At 64.0% G+C, this 21,582-nt stretch overlaps 2 protein-coding genes across 4 annotated transcripts; one reads left to right on the forward strand and one right to left on the reverse strand.

Moving 5' to 3' along the window:
* The first annotated feature begins 358 nt into the window (after positions 1-358).
* Positions 359-16,056, forward strand: ZNF710 (zinc finger protein 710). 3 transcript variants are annotated; one of them, XM_085234471.1, is made up of 6 exons: positions 366-503; positions 6,867-6,961; positions 12,003-13,384; positions 13,602-13,793; positions 14,048-14,222; positions 14,440-16,056. In XM_085234471.1, exons 3-6 carry the CDS (start codon positions 12,026-12,028, stop codon positions 14,610-14,612), a joined length of 1,899 nt encoding a protein of 632 aa, XP_085090597.1. In that variant the 5' UTR covers positions 366-503; positions 6,867-6,961; positions 12,003-12,025; the 3' UTR covers positions 14,613-16,056. The 3 variants fall into 3 exon arrangements, with proteins under 3 accessions (XP_085090596.1, XP_085090597.1, XP_085090598.1); XM_085234470.1 differs by lacking the exon at positions 6,867-6,961 and having other exon boundaries at positions 359-503; XM_085234472.1 differs by lacking the exons at positions 366-503; positions 6,867-6,961 and adding an exon at positions 8,013-11,894.
* Positions 16,050-19,442, reverse strand: IDH2 (isocitrate dehydrogenase (NADP(+)) 2). Its single transcript, XM_085234481.1, has 11 exons — positions 19,271-19,442; positions 18,534-18,625; positions 18,197-18,362; positions 17,829-17,989; positions 17,615-17,758; positions 17,402-17,538; positions 17,160-17,311; positions 16,977-17,089; positions 16,790-16,887; positions 16,597-16,689; positions 16,050-16,440 (listed from the first exon to the last, which is right to left on the reverse strand). The coding sequence occupies exons 1-11, from the start codon at positions 19,383-19,385 to the stop codon at positions 16,353-16,355; spliced, it is 1,359 nt and encodes a 452-aa protein (XP_085090607.1). The 5' UTR covers positions 19,386-19,442; the 3' UTR covers positions 16,050-16,352.
* Positions 19,443-21,582: the final 2,140 nt, after the last annotated feature.

Raw genomic sequence — 21,582 nt, forward strand, 5'->3', positions numbered from 1 at the left:
CCCGGCCGGGCGGGCGGCCTCGGGGCCGGAGCTGCGGGCGGGGGCCGCTCCAGGCCCACGGCTACAGGTGGTCGCGGCGGACGGCGGCCCGGACCCGGCGGGGCGGAGAGGGATTCGATGGCCGCCCCCGCTCCGGGCAGCGCCGCAGTCCCGGCGACGAGCGGGCCGCGCCCCGCAGCTTTGTTCCCCGGTGCCGGGGGCGGGCCGGGCTCCAGGCGACCGCCGGCGGCCGGAGCGGATCGGGGGGTGGGCGTAGGGCCGCTCGGATCCCGGGAAACTTGTCCGGGCGCGGCGGGGGGGACGCGGGGGCACGGCGGCGAGATAAAGGGCCCCGGCGCCGCCGCGCTCCTCGCTCCCGGCCGAGTTAGGAGGAGCTGTTTTGCATCCCTTCACGTCAGCCTGCCTCATTCCCTCCTTCCTTCCTTCCTGCGCGCCCAGCGCCGGGCCCGCGGCCCGCAGCCGCCGTCGCCCCGCGCCCTGCGGAGCCGCCGCGGCAGCGCACGGTGAGTCCCCGCCGCGCCCCGGGGCCGCAGCGCCCGCCCGGGGCCCCGCGCGTCGCCGCCCGCCCGCCCGCCTCCCCTCGCCGGGCCGGGAGCGATGGCGGCGGGCGGGGGGTGCGGGGCGGCGGCGGTGCCCGGTCCGCACGTGGGTCCGCCCGCCCCGCTCCGCAGCCGCAAGTTTCCCCACCGCCGCCGTTCGCAAAGTTTCTCCGCGGCCGCGGGGCCGAAGTTGCGGAGGGGCGGGAGGCGGCCGGGCGGGCCGGGCTCGGCTGCGGGGCGTGGGGTCAGGACCTGTTGCGGTGCGGCAGCGGGGTACGGCACGCTCCCACGCCGGAACCGGGCCCCGAGCGCTGCGTCCGGGGCGGGGGCTGCGGGGAGGTGCGGGTAGCGTGGATGGGGGGGGCGGGGGGTCGCCGGGGTCGCGCGTAAATGGGGCCGCGCTGCGGGGCGGGGGGCAACGCCAGAGGGGTCGGGGCCGGCTGCGCTGTCCCTGTGTTTCCGTCATCCCCCGGCTGTCATCCGCTCCTCACGCGCGGAGGTCCTCGTGGAAGGCGTGGGAGAGCGGCGGGGCTGCGGGCGCACCGTGCGGCCACCGAGGTGCGAGGGAGCGCGGGGCCGGGCGGAGGGGCGCGGAACCGGCAGGCTGCACCGGGTTCGGGAGTCGGGGTGCCGTCCCGGCCGGGAACCGCGGTGCGTCCAGAGAGAGGGGAAAGGCCCCGGGGCGGGGTGACACCGCCGCCATCCCCGGAGCCGCCCCGCCAGGTCCCGGGCTCCGCTCCTTTTGTCCCCCGGGGCTGCGGGAGGGGCCGGGCCGGGCACGGTGTGCTGGGCAGTGCTTGGCCGTGCTTCCGAACTTCCCGCAGCCTTTTAGTAGCTCCCTGGTAACCGGCAGGATGCGGTGGGTACATTTGTTACAATTAACGAGTAAGTCAATCACGAATAGTTTCTTTGTCAGCGGGGTGGCAAGAGGTGGCAGGAGGCACCCAGCAGCTCCTTCGCTCCCTGCAGCGCCCAGGGGTGGCTATGGGAGCTCCCACAGCAGCACAGGCTCGGCTCGTGGGCTCCCAGCTGTCACTGATTCCAAGCAGCCCAACACACGTGGCAGCTCCATACGCACTGCTGCAGTGCGGCCCGGCCGGCGGCCACGCTGCTTAGGACACAGCCCAGGTGTGTGGGAGACCCTCAGCCCACGGCTCTGCCAGGGAAGCTTCAGGAAGGCACAGCAGCAGCACTGGCTCCACCACCTCCCTTGAGCCCCTTGGCAGCGAGTTGAGGACCAGCAGCCGTGGCCTCAGCAGTGGGGCACCGCGGATGCATTTCCCCAACAAAGAACTCCAGAAACTGAGAGCCATCAGAGGTGGGGCCTGGATGGGTGCAGCGCTGAGGCTGTGAGATGAATGCCCTCTGTGAACGCCCTATGCCCCGTGCGGCGGCACACTGGGCTGCAGTGACTCAGTGTCACACACCAAGGAGCCTTTCAGCCTGAGCTTAAGGAACTCGGCGGTCAGGAGTCGGTTCTGACAGTGCTGCAGTGAGAGCTTCCTTTCGTGGTGCCCAGCACTTCTCTGCTGGTTCCTGCTGACACACGAGGGCGGGTTGCAGCTCTGCAGAGGTGTGTTGAGTTGGCTTTGCTGGGCAAAACACGCAGAGAAGGCTTCTTGTTTATCAGTGAGTTTAGGAGACAGCGCAGAGCAAACAGCCCTGCTGTGCTGAAGGACGCCCGCAGCAGGTGGGCAGCGGTGGTCGGAGTGTGCCAGGAGTTGCTCTGGTGCCGCAGAGCCCTCGCAGCCCAGCGCCCTGAGCACAGCAAAGCAGCCATCCTGAGTGCTGTGTGTCCCTCGGCGCGGCCGCTGCTGCAGCTCAGGCCTGGCTGGGTGGAGGATGCTGCTTTATCTGAGGAATTCTTCCCCCTGATTCCAATGGGGACCTGCTCAGAGAACAGCATTTTCTTTCTCCAACTTCAAACTGAAGGGGGCGAGGGGGATTTTAACCTCTCCCCACGGTGGTCTTTGCTCTCGGCTCCTTGACGGTCATTTGAATGACAATAGGGCATTTTTAACAATCTAAATAGAAACAACATGTAATAATCCTGCCTAAAAACCTCTTTGTGAAGCATGCAGCTCCCCTGCTCCCGCTCCCCTGCGGTCTGTGGGATATCACTATGAGATACCACGGCCTTTTCTGTAAAGGAGAAGTGAGAGGAGGGAGGCTTGTCCTTTCCAAACATGAGATCTGCTGAATTTCTGGGAACGTCCTCGAGTGGGAAGTAGGAACACAACTTCCCCCTCCTCCTTCCCTCCCAGCCCAACTCTTAGTTCACAGCAGAGAAACTGAGGCAGAAGGGCACTGTTTGAGTTGGGAGAGGAAAAATCTCAGAGAAGCGTCACCTGCGGCTCCATGAGCTGTGCTGGGAGTGGGGCTCAGGCAGGTCGGTGTGGGGCTGCAGGGCAGGAAGGCCGCTCTGGGCTCAGCCCATGGCTCAGCCGGATGGGATTCCAACCTGATAGCTGAGGAGTGATAGGCGAAGGAAGGAAATTTGTAACCATTCATCACCTTGAAAGGCTGAAAATTAATTAAGCCAGGAAGCTGAGCGTTGCTGCCGAGGGCGGGAGCGAGGAGCTCTGCTGTGCTGTGTTGGCCGGAGGAGCCAACGGGACGCGATCCGTGCGTGAAGCAGGAGGACAGCATGAGATGTGTCCACCCCTGGTGCCCAAAAACAGCCCCGTGGTGAAACCCCAGAGGGCCCCTGGGAAGGGCTGGGTCCCTCCTGGAGGAAAGAACTGTGACAGAGGAGGCGATTCTTTTGGGTGCTCTTTTGGGCTGCGGTGCCGCAGTGGGTTCCTCGCTGCGTGCGCTCGGGAGCACCGAGTGTGGTCACGGCATGCAGTGCCCTGCTGCCATTCTTCCCTGTCTTGTGCTTTGACCACACAGTGTGTGCGTCAGACGCTCATCAGGGTGACTGCAGAACGCATCTGCAGAGAGAGCTGTGATTTATGGGGGGTTTCAAGCGGTTTGATTTCATTTTATGATCATCAACGAGGGGTGCATATAAGTGAATGATTTCAACAGTTGGATATTCTGTACATTTTTGGGATTTCTTACTGCAATGAGTGTAAAACAGAGCAGTGATGCACGTTGTTTTGGAAACATGGACTGCAGGCAGCTCAGGCAGCCCTTGTTGCCAAAGCAAAGGGGAAAAGTGTTTGGATAAAAGCAGCCTTGTGGCCCAGGTACCAAAGGTGCAAAATGTTTATAAAGACTGCTAAAATGAAGGCGTTCCCAGAGCTGCCTGTGACAGGTGAGCATCCAGCCCAGTGCCCTCAGCTGTGTGCCACTCGAGGTGCTGCCCTCGGAAGCGGCTGAGGAGCACTGAGGCGTGCTGGTGGGCTCCTCCTCCCCACATTGCTCTGCACTATTACCTCCGAGTTTGTTTCACTGTGGGCAGATGCTGCCAGGCCTCCCCAGCTTTTAATGCATGGAACTGCTGCACTGGTGTGCTCTGCTGTGCTTACACCCCGTGCACCTGCAGCTCCCCGTGCACCCCCTGCAGCTGTTCCCATGCAGGTCTGCAGGACAGGGCTGGAGGCAGACACAGGGCAGAGCCAAATGCAGCTCCGGTGTGAAATTTCAGCTGCTGCAGGCTGCCAGGCCGGGGGCACTCAGCGCAGCAGCACACAGAGGGACGCAGTGTGGTGGTGTGGATCCCTTCCCCAGCTCTGCACTGCCAGCGTCACCACCTTCGTGGAAGTGGCCTTCTGCATGGGCAGCCCAGGAGGCTCCTTGCTGGATCCTTACTGGCTCCTTGCTGGCGCATCTGAAGGAGGGAAAAGCGGCTCTGCTCAAAGCGATTCCCAAACTTCGTTCGCTCGTAGGCTCTCAAGCAGCCTTCAGTTCCACATACGGCCTTTATCTTCTGAAGCTTCCATTCTGTGCCTCACACGCGTTACCTTTGCGAGGGCAGGAGCAATGCCTCGCAGCTCAGGACTGTTTTCCCTATCGGTTTCCAATTGTGTTTTACCTGTTGGTGCTCCAGACTTTGTCATTAAAGGAGGAAAGAACCTCCGCACAGAGCGTCGCCGAGCGCAGCGCAGAGTTGTGTGTGTTGAAACACGCTCGCTGTGTTCCCGCAGTGCTGAGGTGGGCAGCAGGCGGCACCGAGCCCCAGCACCGGCCCTGGGGAGGGCTGTGGGAGAAGGAGGTCCACGCGTGTGCATGCAGGTGTTTGCCAGTGTGTTCCTGAGCCTTGAATTGCAAGCAGTGCGTGTGTTGGCCATGCTGCTCACATCGGGGCAGGGCTGTGCAGGGATGGGGCAGGGTGAGCAGCATGCAGTGCAGGCACTGAGGAGCGTTGGCAGCAGCTCTGGAGCTTTGGGAGAGCTCCGTGCTCTGGGCAGACCCACGCTGCTCCCCCTCACCCCACTGCTTCCACTCTGTGGGTTGCTGGGCAGCGCTTCCTAAACGTGAATGCCCATCTTTCCAAAGTGCTGCCCCGTTCAGAGAGGGATCTGAAACGTTTTCAGTTCTCAGATCTGAGAATAACTCAGCTTCTGCAGCTGAGCGGTTTCTTTTGCTCCTAAAATGGTGAACGCGCACCCGTGCTGCTGTTGGAGAAATAGGAGGCGGTGGGGCTTTTCCAGAGGGTCGTTGCCCCCCGAGACCCGAGGCAGCTGGCTGGGAGCAGAAGGTTTGCGTGTCCGTACTGAAAGCGGCGCTGAGCTCCTGTCCCTGCTCGGTCCCGGGGCTGCAGATGGCTGCTCTGGCCTCAGCAGAAGTAAGAACCAAAGCACAATACGTGGTGGTTGCAGCTCAGGGGCCGCTTCCCAGCCGGCCATTGTTCACTGTGTGGAAGGGCTGGGCTGTCGGCGACGCCGTGTGCAGCCGCGGCTGTCGCCCATTGACCCCCTGCTCACAGACCAGCCCCGCTGTGGGCTGCAGGGCCCGGCACCGCGCAGCCTGGGTGAGCTCTGCGCCGGGATGCGGAGGCAGAAGTCGTTTGCAAGGAAAACGCAGCACGTCGCAAGGGCGGCGTTGCCTTCGCGCGGCCGTTGTCTCCCTCGGCCCTCTCTGTAGCACAGCAGGGCACGGCGCCGTTGCTGGGAGTTGTGCATCCCACACGGTACCACTTTGGCTGCGTTTCCTCTTACAATCACACATCCAGGCCTCTCCGCAGCGCCGGCCGCCGGCCCGCAGAACCAGCTGCATAGCTCTGCTGCTGCTGCCCCGCTGCCCTTGGCCCAGGCCCCGCTCCGGCAGAGCAGCAGCGTTCTCCTCGCCGCCTCCACTTCCACCGTCCTCGCCTCCTTTGTCCCGTGTTACACCTCCTCCCACACCACGCTCTTTGCTCTGCACCGAGCTCCACGCCGCTGCTGCGGGCACCGAGCCGTGTGTCCCAGCAGAGCAGGGCAGCGCAGCCCGGCACCCGGCCCCACTGCCGCCGGCAGCGCCGCACTCAGCACAGGGGCGTTCGGCCCCACGGCAGCCACCCCACGCGCTCAGAGCCCTGCCTGCCCTCGCAGCGGTGCCGGGGTCCCGGCCTGCGCCCCGCCTGCCTCCCACAGCCCTCCTTCCCGGCAAGGTTTGCTTCTTGACCCGCGTCTCCAGCTCCGCTCGCCTCTCGTGGCTGCGCGGTTTTGTTTTCTGTTTGCTGCTTTTTTCACCAGGGAAAGGACGGAGGTTTCTTGGAGGCCCTCTGTGGAGTCGGACCCTCCTGCAGGATCTCAGCATGCAGAATTCCGCTGACTTTTCTACATATCTGCATGCGTGATTACCAGAGAAGTATTTTTAAAAGTAGCTCGGTGTCTCTTTCAGGGAGTTAGAAAGGAGCAGATTTATTCTCTGCCGCGCTGAGAATTAACTCTCTTTTCTTCCTTCTCCCTCTGCCCCCACTGGAAAGAGAGAGAATGTAAAAAAAGAAGAAAGGATTTACATTGTCGTCGTGATTGGCACAGTCTGTGAATGAGAGGTCATTTCATGTGGCTGTTTCTTTTCAAGCGCTCTTTTTTTCATGCACACTGTATTCAGGCTGGGAGCATTCTTTCTTTTCAAAGCTTCTCTGTCTGTCTCTCTCTTCCCCCTCCTTTATTTTTCATCCCTTTTCTTTACTTTTGCTGTCTTTTCATTCTGTTTTTCTCCTCCCCCTTGGGGCTCCATTTTTTCTTTCCTCTTTCCTCTATTCAGTTCCTTTTTTCTTTTCGCGTCTTTTTTGAATAGCTCTTCTATTTTCGGAGAGGAAAGGGACCGTGTAGAAGAGAAGTCGTTGCAGCGAGCAGGAACTTGAAAGTCGCTCTTTCCCTGTTTATTTCGCTTAAAAGCAAAAAAAAAAAAAACCAAAAAAAAAAAAAAAAAACCAACAAAACTGTTTTGCAGGGAGGAGGGACCGAGTGCCGCAGACCCCGCGCGGTGCGGGCAGCCCCGGCCGGGCAGGAGGGACCCGATCCGTGTGCCGGCATCGCTGCGCTCAGGTGCGGGCGAGCGGGGACATCCCAGGGCTCGGCTCGGCACGGCGCGGGGCCGCGGCTCTGCTGCGCAGGTGGGGGCGAGGCGCGGCCGGGGGGCTTCGTGTGGAGGAGGAGCGCTGCGGTGCCCGCGGGCGGTGCTGAGGGCGCTCGGGGCTGCGGGCTGAGCCCGAGGGCTGCGGGTCGGCGCTCGACTGGGGCTGCGGGGTCGCCGCGGGTCGCGGTGCCGCCGGGCCGGACGGCGAGGGGCGCTGGGAGCGGCGGTGGCGCTCGGTGCTGCGGGCTGCGCTCCGGCCCTCGTGCGCTGCCACGGCCCCTGGGTGGTTGTGTCCCTGCCTGCTCGCTTCGAGGCGGAAGCTGAGGGCCGCAGGAGCTCGGCTCGGGGCCGCCGGTTCTCCTTTGGCGTTGGAGGGGCAGGAGGACGTGGGGACGTGGGGACCGGGCTGCTCCGGGGCCGCTCCGTTTCAGCTGCGAAGCGCCGGGTAAAGGCGAAGCAGGGACGCAAAGCGCAGCACTGCACGGAACGTGGGCAGCGTGTGGGGCGGCTCCGATCGCCCAATCCTGGACAGCCGTGGCACGAGACTGACGCCGTGCTCTGCCTTTGTCTGCGGGGCCGGGAAGCGCTCGGCTGCAGCGCTGCTCCCAGCGCGGCTGGGCGCTCGGGGAGCCTTGGGGTCCCGGCAGCACAGGGGCCACGGCCGGTCATGGGGAGGATTCTTTTCTTTGTGAGATTCAAATAATTGTATCCCAGAGATAGAGGAGACGTAGGAGGAGATGAAAAGCGAGAGAGAAAGCAGGCAAGCAAAGGACAGAGGTTTGGAATACAGAGGGAGATTAGGAGATAGATGAAAGAGAAAGGAGAGAGATAAGAGGGAGGCAGAGGACAGATCCACAGCGCCCAGATAGAGGTTGCCAGGGAAACGGGAAGGATGAGAGTGGCGGAGAGGAGAGGAGAAGGGAGAGGAGAGGAGAGGAGAGGAGAGGAGAGGAGAGGAGAGGAGAGGAGAGGAGAGGAGAGGAGAGGAGAGGAGAGGAGAGGAGAGGAGAGGAGAGGAGAGGAGAGGACAGTGTTGGGGGGAAGGGGCGCAGGGTGGGTGCTCAGGGCTGGGCTGAGGGTCTCAGCAGGGGTTGTCCCAGGGCAGTGGGTGCAGCCCTGCTCGGCCCAGCTTCTGGCATCCCTGTGCTGTGCTCTCCCCGTGCTGTCATTATTTGGGAATCAGGCCTCCTTCTCTTCCACCTGTGTGACCAGGAGCCCGGTGGCTATGAGCCCATCGGTGATTGCTTTCCCCTCTGGGTGTGAGGATGGCAGTGAGACTGCTGGCAGAATCCCCAGATGTTGATGATCTGCGTTTTTAACACGGCCTGATGAGGAGGAGGTCGCTCCCTCCCTGACACAGTGCCACGCAGACACGCCGTCACTGTTTTCCCCAGCCTGCTTGTGCCACCAAACAGTGCCTTCATCACAGTGTGGGCTGGGGCTGTCCTTGGCTCTGGAACCTGAGCCCCCAAGAGGAGCCCTCCACACCCCGTAGCTCCTTGCAGTGGATCTGCACGCGCCCAGCACTGTTCTCTTTTCTCTACAGAACCTGCTAACAGTTGCCCTTAATGAGCCGAGTTAGGGGGCACCCAACTTGGAGGCACTGGTGGAGCGAATTGAAATGTTGGCTTGATTTCTTTAAGAAGGTCGAGTTTACTTTGCCAGCAGCAACCCAGCAGAATGACTGTCCTGTATGGGGACACGCTGGGGGGCAGAGAGCAGAAACCCCCCCAGGGCTCTATTGCACAGCTCAGACCGTGGGGACCTCACGAGTCCCCCGGCCTCATGCAGAGCAGAGTCCAGTTGGGGTTGTAAATGGCTGCAGTGATTCCTTGTGATTTTCAGGGGGAAAGAATGCATTTTATTCTGCTTAAAATTTGTATGGATGCTGTAAGGAGCTTTATGGAAAAACCACGCACAGACCGAAAGATGAAAGGCTGACTTTTTTCCTTTATCAAACTTGATGGAAAGCTCTTTTAGCAGAGAAAGAAAATAAGCCCAGAAGTGCTCATGCAGATATTTGAGATCCAGCAATTAGCTGCTTGCTATGGATGATGTGCACGGCCCCAGTGCCCCCCAGCACATGCAGGGTCTGTGGGTACGGGGCTGCCCAAAGCGCTGGAGCAGCACAGAGAGGACAGGGAGCCCAGCAGGCACAGCAGCACAGGGGAAGGCAAAGAGAGCTCAGCCCGGGCTGCAGGTGCTGCTGTCACTGCCTGCAGCTCTGGCTCGGGGACTGATCCCTGCAGTGCACACAGCAGAACCAACACGGCCTTTGCCCCCAGAGCACCGCAGCCACAGTGCGGGGTGGGCAGCGTGGATTTGGGTGACCCTCCCGAGCGACCCCGGAGCTGCAGAGAGGCACCGGTGTGCTTAGGGGAGATGTGGACAAATTGGTGTCGTAGGGGATTTTTGCATGGAGATATTTCCTGGAAGAGTGATGGCTTTGCTGGAAAGCGGAGTGATGAAATCTGTGCAGCTGTTTGCTGGCACTGAGGGAGAGGCGGGCTGAGAGCAGGTCTGGGGCCGGGCAGTGTGCTGCAGTGAGGTGGTCATGAGGGCACGAGGAGTGGTCAGGGGTGCACCGGTGCAGAGCTGTTCTGGATCAGGCCTGTGCCTGTGCCACACAGAGCTCTGCGCACGTCGGGTACAAGCTCATCTGCCTGGTGGTGCTTTCCTGCTCGCAGTGGGCACTACTGCAGCTGTTTGTCCCTCTGCAGGTGTGCCTCTTCCATGGACGGGTGGAGTTCAACCATTCTGTCCTTCCTGTGCCCGCCTGGTGCTGGCCTGGAGCAGTGCTAGGATGGGTGCTGGGACCGTGGGACCACCTCCCTCCCCAGTGCCCAGCACTGCAGTGCGGCTCTGCACCCAGAGAGCCCCGGCTGCGTGCACATGGAGCTGCGGTGCTGCTCCCAGCCCAGCTGGTGTGCTGGGAAACGGCACTCCTGGCCCACGAGAGCCACAGGGAAGTGTGAGGGGGAAGTGAAACATCAGCGTCCCTCCGGCTGCCACTTCTCCCTGGTGCGGTGTTGTGCAGCTGCGCCGGCAGCTCTGTGGCTGCTGTGGCCATGCTCTCTTCTGAGCAGCAAAGCTCGCTCATGTACAAGAGCTTCAATGTCTGACAAAGTGCAAAGGGTCCTTTGTGTGACACAGGCCTGTATTTAGTGCTGGGAGCCCAGGGAGCAGCTCTCATCCCCTTGCTCAGATGCTGCAGAGGAGGATCTGTCACTGACCTTCTTCTGAAAGCCTCTGGTTATTGGTGATGTTTGGTTGTTTGCTTTTCTCAGACACGTGAGTGCTGGGAGCTGTGTGTGTGCAGCTGCTCCCATCACAGTGCTGTGCCATGGAGAGCAGAGCTGTCCCCACTGCTGCTCCAGCTCTGCGCCGCACACCGCGACCCGTCCTGCCCTGCTGGCTGCAGGGAGCAGAGCCACCGCCCCGGGTGATGAAAGGGGTATGATATGTGGGTCTGGAGAAATCAGCCCTTGGAGAAAGCGTGGTCCAAACGGACCGGAACAGACATTCAAGTGAGAAATAGTAATTGCTGCACTGTGCCGCAAAATGAAGGAAGAGAGCAAAATCCCAACCGGATCCGAGCAGCTTTTCCTGCTTTCCATTTCCTCCCGCCCGCACAAACAGAAGGGACCGGCCTTCCTCCCCAGGGAGCTCCTGTTGTGTGCAGCTTCCTCCCTGCAGCACGAATGGCACAGCTTTGGGAGCTGAGTTCCTTCTGGGAAGCTGCTGCCCGCTGCGAGGCGCCCCGAAGCCCCGGCGCTGCACTTCCCATCGCCGCATCCGCACCGCTCCGTGCCCGGCCCTGCCCCGACTGCAGCTCTGCTGCAGGGATGTTGAGAGCCTGATATGGGGGGTCCTCTGTTCTGAGAAGGAGGGCGATACGCAGCCCACGGTTGCAGCTCTCCAGCCTCATGGGTGCTCCTAGGACTGCGACTGCATCTGGCTTAGGCTTTATCCCTATTTCACCTCCCCCATAGGGTTCCTCTTTGTTGCAGCTGCGGAAATAATTCCATTGAGCAGGACGTCCCCCCCGCGGGAGGAAGCTGCAGCCTCCTGCTCACCCAGGGCGGCCATCCCATTTCTGCCCTGCCCGCCCCGGGGATGGGCCCTGCTGGGGGCTGTGACCCCACGCAGCAGAACGCCCCAGATGTCCCCACGCAGTGGCTGCGTGGCCGTGTTCCCCATCAGCACGCTGCTCCCGCCGCCAGCCCGCCTGCTGCTTTAAGCAGCTCTCCCACTTCTCTCTCCCTCTTTCTCTTTTGCTTTGTCTGTGATCCTCCCTCCACTGTCTCCCATCATTGCTTCTCGCAGCCGGGATCATCAGAGTGTGGGACGGCCGCAGGGCTCTGGGTGCTCCCTGCCCCCTCCTTGCTGCAGGGCTGCTCCCGGTGCTTTGCCCCTCAGCAGCACAGAACCACCGCCCAGGGTGGAGCAGGAGCTGCTGTGTGGGCTTCCTCGGGGAAGCGCACGGTGAGGAGCAGACCCACGAGGCTGTCCCTCTGCCAGGGACGCTCAGCGGCAGTGGGAACTGAACAGAGGTGCTTTGGGGCACAGCTGTGCAGTGCTGGCAGTGATCGCTGCTGTCTGTGGCGCTGCTCGGCCCCTGCTCTGGGGCTGGGCACTATTTCCATTGGAGCGATTTGCTCAGAGGATCCTATGCTGCCGACAAGCCCCTGCAGGCTGTTCTAACAGCCCGTCCCACTGCGCTGCTCCTCCCCGCGCAAATGAGCATCGCTCTGTGTCAGTTGTGAGCAATGGTTTGACTTTCTTCCTGGAAGCAGATGGAATTGCTAAACAGCGTGAGGAGTCCCGCGGAAGCCTCCAGAGGGCAGCTGGGATGCTCTGCACGCTGAGTTTCAGTGCTTCCTGCTCTGCGGGCAGCGTTAGGTTGGGATGAGTCCCTGAATTTCATGGGATTGTGTCAGTGGGAACCTCTGCATGGGGGTCTGCACAGGGTGGGAGGGAGCACTAACGGCCGTCCCTCTCCTCCCGCAGCCATGACCGCATAGGGCGCAGGGATGGATCGTTTCACCGAGTGTGGGACGCAGACGGACGCCGTGGTGGTGCTGTCCCTGGCACAGGCTGCGGTGCTGGGCTTGGTGTCCGACAATGAGCTGCTGGGGGCCACCGTCAGTCCCGCCGGCTTCTTCCCCGGGCTGGGGGGCGAGGGAGAGCCTGACGTCGCGGCGGAGCCCGAGAGCGAGGGAACGGCGCCAGACGGGCAGGATGACGAGTCCCTGGAGGCGGAGTGCTCCCCGGAGAAGCACGCGCGCAGGAGGAAGCGGCCCCCGGTGAGGCTGCTGCCCAAGGTCAAGCGCGAGGAGGCGGAGGCGGAGGCGATCGAGGTGCCCGTGCCCGGGGAGGACAAGGCCGACCCGCAGCGCGGTGCCCCGCCCGCCCCCCCCCCGGACCCCGCGCCGGAGCCCAGCGGCGCCGTGAAGATGATCGACCTCAGCGCCTTCAGCAGGAAACCCCGGCGCCTGCGGCACCTGCGCCGGCACACGCGGCAGCAGCCCCACGGCCGCGAACCCGACCCGGCGCAGGGCGGCGGCGCAGACGCCAGGCGGACGCCGTGCGCCTTCGAGGCGGGAGCCGCATCCCCCGGGGAGCCCGAGGCACCCGCGTCCCCCGACCGGGTGAAGAGCGAGCAGGGCTTCACGTGGCAGGAGCCGGGCGAGCTGGAGGCGGATGCTGTGGGTGGCAACAGCGAGCACAGCAAGAAGGCTCAGCTGGACCGGCTGGACATCAACGTGCAGATCGACGACTCGTACCTGGTGGAGGCGGGGGACCGCCAGAAGCGCTGGCAGTGCCGCATGTGCGAGAAGTCCTACACCTCCAAGTACAACCTGGTGACCCACATCCTGGGCCACAACGGCATCAAGCCGCACTCCTGCCCGCACTGCAACAAGCTGTTCAAGCAGCCCAGCCACCTGCAGACCCACCTGCTGACCCACCAGGGCACGCGGCCGCACAAGTGCGAGGTGTGCAGCAAGGCATTCACGCAGACCAGCCACCTGAAGCGGCACATGCTGCTGCACACCGACATCAAGCCCTACAGCTGCCGCTTCTGCGGCCGCGGCTTCGCCTACCCCAGCGAGCTGAAGGCGCACGAGGTGAAGCACGAGAGCGGCCGCTGCCACGTCTGCGTGGAGTGCGGGCTGGACTTCTCCACGCTCACCCAGCTGAAGCGGCACCTGGCCATGCACCAGGGCCCCACGCTGTACCAGTGCCTGGAGTGCAGCAAGTCCTTCCACTACCGCAGCCAGCTGCAGAACCACATGCTGAAGCACCAGAACGTCCGGCCCTTCGTCTGCACCGAGTGCGGCATGGAGTTCAGCCAGATCCACCACCTCAAGCAGCACTCGCTCACACACAAGGTAGGTGCCGCGCAGCACGGAGCGCCCCGGGGCCGCTGCCTTGCCGTGCCCGGAGCTGCCTTGGCCACAGAGGGCGCCGGGATGCCCGCGGCTCACGTTGGCCCGAGCCGCCTCCGGGCAGCGGGCGGCCACCGCAGCGCAGCGCCCGCTCCGTGCCGGGCGGCCCGGCTCGGCTGCCCCCTCCCCGCTGCGCTCAGCGCCTCCCGCATCCCCGCAGGGCGTGAAGGAGTTCAAGTGCGAGGTGTGCGGGCGCGAGTTCACGCTGCAGGCCAACATGAAGCGGCACATGCTCATCCACACCAGCGTCCGGCCCTACCAGTGCCACATCTGCTTCAAGACGTTTGTGCAGAAGCAGACGCTGAAGACGCACATGATCGTGCACTCACCGGTGAAGCCATTCAAGTGCAAGGTACCGCGGGGCACCGGGGGAGGCGGGGCAGCGCCTGGGTCCTGTGAGTGCGGAGGCTGCAGAAAGAGCGGCGGGACAGGAACGGTGCGGGAGGTTGGCGGGGAGGGCGGGCAGCCCCGCTAGAGATCGCTGGGCGGCAATCAGGGCCCCCGCAGTGAGGTCAGTTCCGCACAGCCGCACCCCAGGGCTGCTGCTGGGCGTTTTGCTGGGACTGGGGGCTGCAGGACCCCGCTAACCCCAGAACGTCGCTGCAGGTCTGTGGGAAGTCCTTCAACCGTATGTACAACCTGCTGGGCCACATGCACCTGCACGCGGGCAGCAAGCCCTTCAAGTGCCCCTATTGCTCCAGCAAGTTCAACCTGAAAGGCAACCTGAGCCGGCACATGAAGGTCAAGCACGGCGTGATGGACATCAGCCTGGACAGCCAAGGTAGGTGTGGGCTGTGCCGGAGCTGAGCTGGGCTCTGCACGTTGCACGCTGGATGCTGTGCTCGCTGCTGGCTTGCTGCCCGAGCGGGACCGAACCACAGCGCCCATAGCAAACGCTCCTCGGGTGCTGTGGTGGGGTGGGGGCCGCTGGGGGGAGAGCGGAGCCGCAGAGCCCCACGGGCACGGGGCTGATACCGGCTTGTGTGCGCTGTGCCTAGATCCCATGATGGACCTGTCTGGGGCTGAGCACACCGAGCTGGACGGGCAGCAGGAGATGGAAGACTACGAGGAGGAGAACTCGTACGGCTATGAGGGTGTGGGGAACCCCCCAGACGACGGCGCGCTGGCAGAGCAGGCCATGAAGGAAATGGCTTATTACAACATGTTGTAGCAAGGAGGGCGGGTGGCCCGGGGTGGGGGGGGGGTGGCGAAATGGATCCAGCGTGTAAGAGAACTGCTGCTGGGATGCAGTGCTGCTGCAGGGGGGTGGGCAGGCGGGGACATCCCTAAAGCACGGCCAGGCACAGGGCAGGGAGCCTGGGAGAACTCCTGCCTTCATGAGGTCATTCCTACCGGGGGCCCATTCTCCCTAAACCTCTGGAGAAGGAGTGTCCTCCTACCCGGTGCCCTGCCACCCCTTTGTCCCTCACACCTCAGTGGTGGCCGGACCCTCACCCCGTTCCTCACCTGTGTGATGTACTTGAAGCTGGCAGGCTGCATCCCAGCAGACAACGAGCATCACTCCTGATCCTACCTCCTGGGTCCCCGCTCAGCTGCACCATGCCGTGCATCAGCCTGGCATCCCCTGCACGGAGTCCAGCACTGCACCGCCTCGCGCTTCCCAGCTCCTCACAGCCCAGAGCAGCTCCTGTTGCTCTGGCACCGGCGGTGAGCTGGTACGGGCAGAGCTGGGGCAGGCCACGAGAGGCCACAGGGCACACACACAAAGAGTATTTTCTTACAAACTAATTGCAAAGCTCAGCGGAAGCAGCAGCTCTGAGTACAGAGTGGCTTTGGCGAGCAGTGTATTTAAAGGAAGGCAAACCCTGTTCAACTTGAGCAAATGATGGTATTTTGAAAGTAATTTATTTTTTTCAGATGTGCCGCGTGGTTGGATTTATCTTTTCACTGAGTTCAGTTTCCTTCAACCAATGTTCTTTGTAAACCTGTGTAACGTGTGTGATCTGTGGAGCTCTGCGGGGCTGCAGGGGCAGCACAGGCCGGGCGGGGGTCCCACGCCCACAGGGGCTGCTCTGCTGCACCGATGCTGCACTCTGCTGCGTGTGAGCATCTCCAGCCCCGGCTGCAGGAAGGAGCGTGCCCTGGAAATGCAGCCCCAGGGGGGCTGTGTGCCCCTGTGGTGGGAGCGGGATACAGGGATGCCCTTTGGTCATGCTGCAGCCCCGCCAGCCCAGGATGCCGCATCCCCATCCCCAGGGCACACAGCGGTTGCATCCTGCAGCGCAGAAGGGAGCGGGCCGGCACCCAGAGCCGAGGGGCAGCCGCGTGCTGACCCCAGTGTGGAACCAGTCACCACCCTGCCTGGTGTCCCTGCACCTGGAGCCCCCCACCGTGGCCCAGCAGCTCCTCCAGCCCAGCCCCCCCTAGCACAGTCCCCCGTGCCCACCCCAAATCCCCACATCTACCTCTGTCCCGTTACCAAAAAGCACCGCACCCCGCGCCACGCTGTGCCGGAGAGCCGTCGGGGTGTCTGCACTGTGTCTGCAGAGCGGCTGCCCCCCCATGCAAAGCCCTACTGTGTTTATTTTTGTCTATCTCCTCGGTCGGAAGAGTTGTTCAGCAATAATTCTAAATAAATGAATTTAAATTCTTTAGCTGCTGCTGCCTGCTGTGCCAGGAGCGCACGGACCCCCGTGCACACCACGGGCCGGGATGTATTTAATGGCCATTTGGCACCACGAGGTCAGAGGTTACATAAATTACAGCATGGTGAAGGGCAGCCCCCCACACCCTTTCCTACAACCCCCCCCTAGAAACGCTTTAAAAACACACGTAGGAAAATGGGTTATAAAAATGAGGGGAACGTTCCTGAGCTGTGTGGAGGAGCTGCAGGTGCCGCTCGCGGGCCGTTAGCAGTGAGGTAATGGCGGGCGGCACCTGGGGGGGTCCTCTACTTTTTGCCCAGGGCCTTGTCCAGGTTGTTCTTGATGGCATCCAGGAAGTCGGTGGTGTTCACAAAGTGCTCGTTCAGCTTCACGCTGTGGGAGAAGGGCACGGAATGGGAATCCTGCGCCACAGCCACAGCCATAGCCACAGCCACAGCCAGAGCTGCCGCCCGGCGCAGTGCGAGCCCTAAATAGCTGCCCACTCCTCACGGCATGCGCCGCCCGCCCCACCCCTGCAGCCACACGTACTTGGCCAGCCCATGGATGCAGCCCGCCAGGTCCTTCGTCATCGTCCCACTCTCCACAGTCTCAACACAGACCTTCTCCAGCGTCTGAGCGAACCTGGGGGCAGCGCGCTCAGCAGCAGCCGTGGCCCAGCACGGGTCCCCATGTGCCACATGGGGCAGCCCCGGAGCAACCCCCCCTGCCTCACACCACTCACTTGATCAGCTCCGGGTTGCTGTCCAGCTTGCCCCGGTGCTCCAGCCCACGCGTCCAGGCGAAGATGCTGGCGATGGGGTTGGTGCTGGTGGGCCGCCCCTGCGGGCAGACAGCCCCCACTCAGCGGTCGCCCGGGACCCCTCAGTTAGGGACCCCTCAGTTAGGGACCCCTCAGGGCACACACCCACCTTCTGGTGCTCCCGGTAGTGCCGTGTGACGGTGCCATGTGCTGCTTCTGCCTCAATGGTCTTCCCATCGGGGCACACCAGCACCGAGGTCATCAGCCCCAGAGAGCCAAAACCTACGGCGGGACGGGGTCAGGACGGGACGGGAGCGCGGAACCCCACCAGCCCCAAAGCTGCCAGCATCACCTTGGGCCAAGATGTCCGACTGCACGTCACCATCGTAGTTCTTACACGCCCAGACGAAGCCACCTGAGGACTTGAGCACCTGCGCCACCATGTCGTCGATGAGCCGGTGCTCGTACCAGATCTTCAGCTTGTCGAACTCCGTCTTGTAGTGCCTGCAGCACAGCAGTCAGCGGCACCATGCCGGCACAGGGTGCCCACCTCGCAGCCCAGCCCGGCCCCACGGCGCCCCGTCTGCTCCGTACTTATCAAAGATCTCCTGGAAGATGTCCTTGAAGCGCCCATCGTAGGCCTTGAGGATGGTGTTCTTGGTGCTCATGTAGAGCGGCCACTTCTTCTGGATGGCGTACTGGAAGCAGCTGTGCGCAAAGCCCGAGATGGACTGCAAAGGACACGCAGTGCTACATTCAGTACGGTCCTCCAGGCTCCCCACCGGCCCCCCGGCAGCTCCCCGGTACCTCGTCCGTGTTGTACATGCCCATGCCCACGCCGCCGCCAGGGAAGTTGAACACCTCCCACTCCTTCACCCCACTGCCATCCTTCGGTGTGAAGACCATCTTGAAGGTCCCGGACTTGTCCACCACGAAGTCGGTGGCTTTGTACTGCGTAGGGCGGTGTGTTGGCATGGGGCCGGGCAGCAGTAGCCCCCCAGCCCCACACCGCCGTGCTCACCTGGTCACCGTGGGCGTGCCGCCCGATGGTGATGGGCTGCGTCCAGCCGGGCACCAGGCGTGGGATGTTCTTGCAGATGATGGGCTCCCGGAACACCGTCCCACCCAGGATGTTCCGGATCGTCCCGTTGGGGCTCTTCCACATCTTCTTCAGTTTGAACTCTGCGAGGTGCAGCAGTGAGGCACGAGGTGCTCGGCCAGCACCACACAGCACAGCACAGCACAGCACAGCACAGCACAGCCCTCCTGGCCCCTCAGCCCCCTTGTGCCGTGGGCGGCTGCCAGAGCCCTGTGCCAGCAGCACAGCACCAACTCACAGCCAGCGCTGTGACACAGGGGTCCCACATCCTCCCCCCAGTCCCCTCCCACCTTCCACCCTGGCCTCGTCGGGGGTGATGGTGGCACACTTGACGGCCACGCTGTACTTCTTGGTGGCCAGCGCCGAGTCGATGGTGACCTGATCGTCCGTCTTGTCCCGGTGCGGCAGCCCCAGGTCAAAATACTTCAGCTGCACATCCACGTTGGGCAGGATCAGCTGAGGGGGGAGGGTCAGAGCAGGGCCGTCCCAGAGCAGCACAGTGCAGCGCTGTACAGCCAAACCCGGCCCCCCTCCCCCCTTCCCCCCCCGCGTGCCGGAAGCCGCGCTGTGCGCACCACCTGCTTCCTGCAGGGAACAGGGGCCGCCCGTGCCCCCACAGCCCCGTACCTTCTCCTTGATGAAGGCCCAGATGATGCGCGTCATCTCATCGCCGTCCATCTCCACCACCGGGCTGGCCACTTTGATCCGCCTGTCAGCATCTGGCGGCAGCACGGCGTCACGGGGCACCGCGTGGGGACAAACCTCACACGGGGCCAGGTGCACTTCAGGTGCAAAGCGGCAGACGGGGCCGGGAGCAGGCTCGGTGCAAGCCTCCATTGGGCACGATGGGTTGGAGCACGAAGCCCCCCACCCAACCCGGGGTACTGGGGCTGAAAGCGTCCGCTCCGGGTGCGGGTCGGGGTGCCAGGCGTTGGGGCTCACCCCTCACTGGGGTCCCACCCGTGGCCCCATGGCACAGACATGGTGGGAGCACCGTGAGCTGCACAACCCCACCCCACCCGTCCGGGAGCGGCTCCGGGTGCAAACCCCGCTCAGGACGTGGGTGCAACACGAAGGGCAAAACCCCACGCGGGAGCGGGACGTGGCCCGGCGCAAACCCTCGGGGCCACGGGGACACAAACCCAGCTGGGTGAGGGCGCAGTTCCCCCCCGACCCCCCCGCCCCGTCTTCAATCCGGGTCGCTACGGCCCGCGGGGTGAAGTGCCGGGGCGGGGCCGTCTGCACACGGTGTTGGGGCCGAACCGCGCCGAACCGCGCCGCGTCCCCTCCCCGCACCGCTCCAACCCGCGCCCTCCCCGTCCCAAAGGACACCCCTCCGCCCCCAGCGAGGTCACCGCACTCACAGTGCCGCCGCTGCCCCGAGAGTCCCAGCGCGGTGCAGGCGGCGAGGGGGGGGCGGCGGGACAGCCCGGCGGCGCGGCTCAGCGCCGGGACGGCGCGAAGGCAGCGGGCGGCCATGGCGCGGCGCGACGGGGCGGCGGTGGCGGCGGAGAGGGAACGTGGTTCGCTCCGCCCCGGGGCGGTGCGTAAAAGTCTGCGCCCGGCACCCCCGCGTTGGGCCCCGCACGGGACGGGGGGGAGGGGGGGCGTAAGCCGTTGCCGCCCCCATCCCATCGCCCACCCCGTAGCCCCGTGGGGGGCACCAATAGAACCCCCCGGTGGAAAGCCCAAGGGCGTGAGTCAGCCCGCGGTGCGCAGCGGGGTGCGCTTAATGCGGGGCACGAGCGGCGCCAAGGCACAAGGTGACCGCGGGGACCGGCCGCTGGCGCTGCGTGGTGTGGCCCCCCGGGCTGCGTGCATCCCCCTCCTGCTCCGCGGAGATACTGGGGGGCACGGCACAGTCTGGCTGCATAGGGTGGTACGGCACACGGGGTGCAGCGGGCGCATTTCATGTCCCCGTGCCCTTGTGGGGGCTGGGGGGGCCGTGGTGCCTGCACATCTGGGGGCCGTGCTGCCAGCTCAGCCCACAGAGGGCACCGAGTTTCCCTATATAGGAGTGAGCGCTCCAACACGTGATGTGGGCACCGCACCAAGCGGGACGCAACGCCGCTGCTCTGCGGAGCTCTGCCCGGACTGACCCTGGTACGAGGGACGCTGTGCCCCACAGACACCCCGCAGCGAGCCCACGGCCGGGCTGCGCAGGGCGTGGAGGTTTGCTGTCCCTCTGCTCAGGCCAGCGGGCGGCTTTTTTTAGCCACGAAGGCTGGGCAGATCCCACTTTGGGAAGCAAAGCTGAACAACAGGCGGTCCCGAGCAGAGGGGCTGCAGGGAGGAGGCGGGGGGGGGAGAGGCAGGGCCGGGCACAATGACGTCCGCCGGCTTTAACATTAACCAGAGCTGCGGACGGCGGGCTGCCAGCTGTAGGGGCCACCGCTCCAGGGCAGCGTGGGGGACTCGGGACTCCAACATACCCATTGCAGCTCAGGCTGCACACAGCCACGTGGCCGGCACCGTGGGGCTGCCCCACGGCAGGGTGTTGGCGTCGTGGGAAGGATCTGGGGGCCGCCCCACGGCCGCAGCGCTGCCCCCTCCGCCGTCCTGCGGTCAGTGACCTCGTGGCAGGGACGAGGTCAGGGCAGCGCGGCCCTGCTGGGGAGCGGCCATGTGGCACCGTCCCAGAAAGCACGGCCTCCCAACAAAGGAGAGCATAGTTGGCTGGAGCAGCTCTCCACAGCCGGGTGGCCCCAGCAGGGTCAGCGTGGGTTGCCGAGGGCGGGGACCACACTCCAGCACTGCTTGGGGAGCAATGTGTGCCAGGGGAGTCTGACAGCTGTGGTTTGAGTGCCCCAGCAAGGAATAACAAGGGGCTGGTGGAGGCGTGTGTCATCTGTGCCCCTCCACAGCCCCCACAAGAGCCCCACAGCACACGCTGCTGCACCCAAAGCTGAGAGCCACCCAGAGTCCAGGAGCAGCCGGGGCCATGCAGGGCAGCACAGCAGCTCCAGGAACACGGTGACAGCAGCACAGCAGCCGGGCTGCCGGGGCTCGGTGGCACAACAGGCAGATGGCAGCGCTCAGGGACGAGGCACAGCTGAAAATGCAAGTGGAACGGCAAGGATGAGGAGCCCACCGGAGGTGTGGGACTGAGGGACTGAGGCTGGCGGGCGGCATGTGGTGCTTGGCTCCATCAGGGCTGTGCTGTTGCTGCAGCTCTGCTCAGGGGCTGTAGGGGCTCAGCACCCAGGACTCCCGTTCTGGGCCACCCCAAGCACCCACTAAAGCTCAGGGAGACTCCAGCAGCTCTGCTCACCGACAGCGCTCGGCGAGCAGCCTCAGGCCGTGCGTGGCTCTGGGCAGACACCAGCAGCCACACGCTGCCCCAAAGGCCCGGAGCCACGCGGCAGCACCAGGACCTCACGGCAATGCCCGCAGCCACACGCACGTCCCCGTCGTACATCGCCAACACCTCTGCCTCTGGGGTGCCCGAGAGCAGCCCCTCCCTGGAAGCACCCACAGAACCGCTCCCCGTTCCCCCCGGCTCTCACGCAGCGCTGCGCGTGAGAGAGAGAGCAGCACCGTCCGGGGCAGACGGCACCGCCGCACCGGGACCCCCCCTCTCCCTCACACCCCCCAGGTCCGCCTCCTCTCCCCGTACCCGGGCCGGGCGGACGGCGGCGGCGCTGCCGGCGGTGTTGAGCCGCGGGGAGGGGCCGGG

The sequence above is a fragment of the Meleagris gallopavo genome, chromosome 12, assembly GCF_905368555.1.
Source record: "Meleagris gallopavo chromosome 12, MGAL_WU_HG_1.1, whole genome shotgun sequence".
NCBI classification, from domain to species: Eukaryota; Metazoa; Chordata; class Aves; order Galliformes; family Phasianidae; genus Meleagris; species Meleagris gallopavo.

What these genes read in the sequence shown, in the direction of transcription:
- IDH2 (XM_085234481.1), bottom strand. Translation starts at nt 19,385, where the DNA reads ATGGCCGCCCGCTGCCTTCGCGCCGTCCCGGCGCTGAGCCGCGCCGCC. An exon ending in CTCGGGGCAGCGGCGGCACT is followed by an intron (nt 18,626 to 19,270) that starts GTGAGTGCGGTG and finishes TGCTGCCGCCAG; the next exon opens with ATGCTGACAGGCGGATCAAA. An exon ending in GGCACGCCCACGGTGACCAG is followed by an intron (nt 17,759 to 17,828) that starts GTGAGCACGGCG and finishes CGCCCTACGCAG; the next exon opens with TACAAAGCCACCGACTTCGT.
- ZNF710 (XM_085234470.1), top strand. Translation starts at nt 12,026, where the DNA reads ATGGATCGTTTCACCGAGTGTGGGACGCAGACGGACGCCGTGGTGGTG. An exon ending in AGCACTCGCTCACACACAAG is followed by an intron (nt 13,385 to 13,601) that starts GTAGGTGCCGCG and finishes GCATCCCCGCAG; the next exon opens with GGCGTGAAGGAGTTCAAGTG. An exon ending in TGAAGCCATTCAAGTGCAAG is followed by an intron (nt 13,794 to 14,047) that starts GTACCGCGGGGC and finishes ACGTCGCTGCAG; the next exon opens with GTCTGTGGGAAGTCCTTCAA.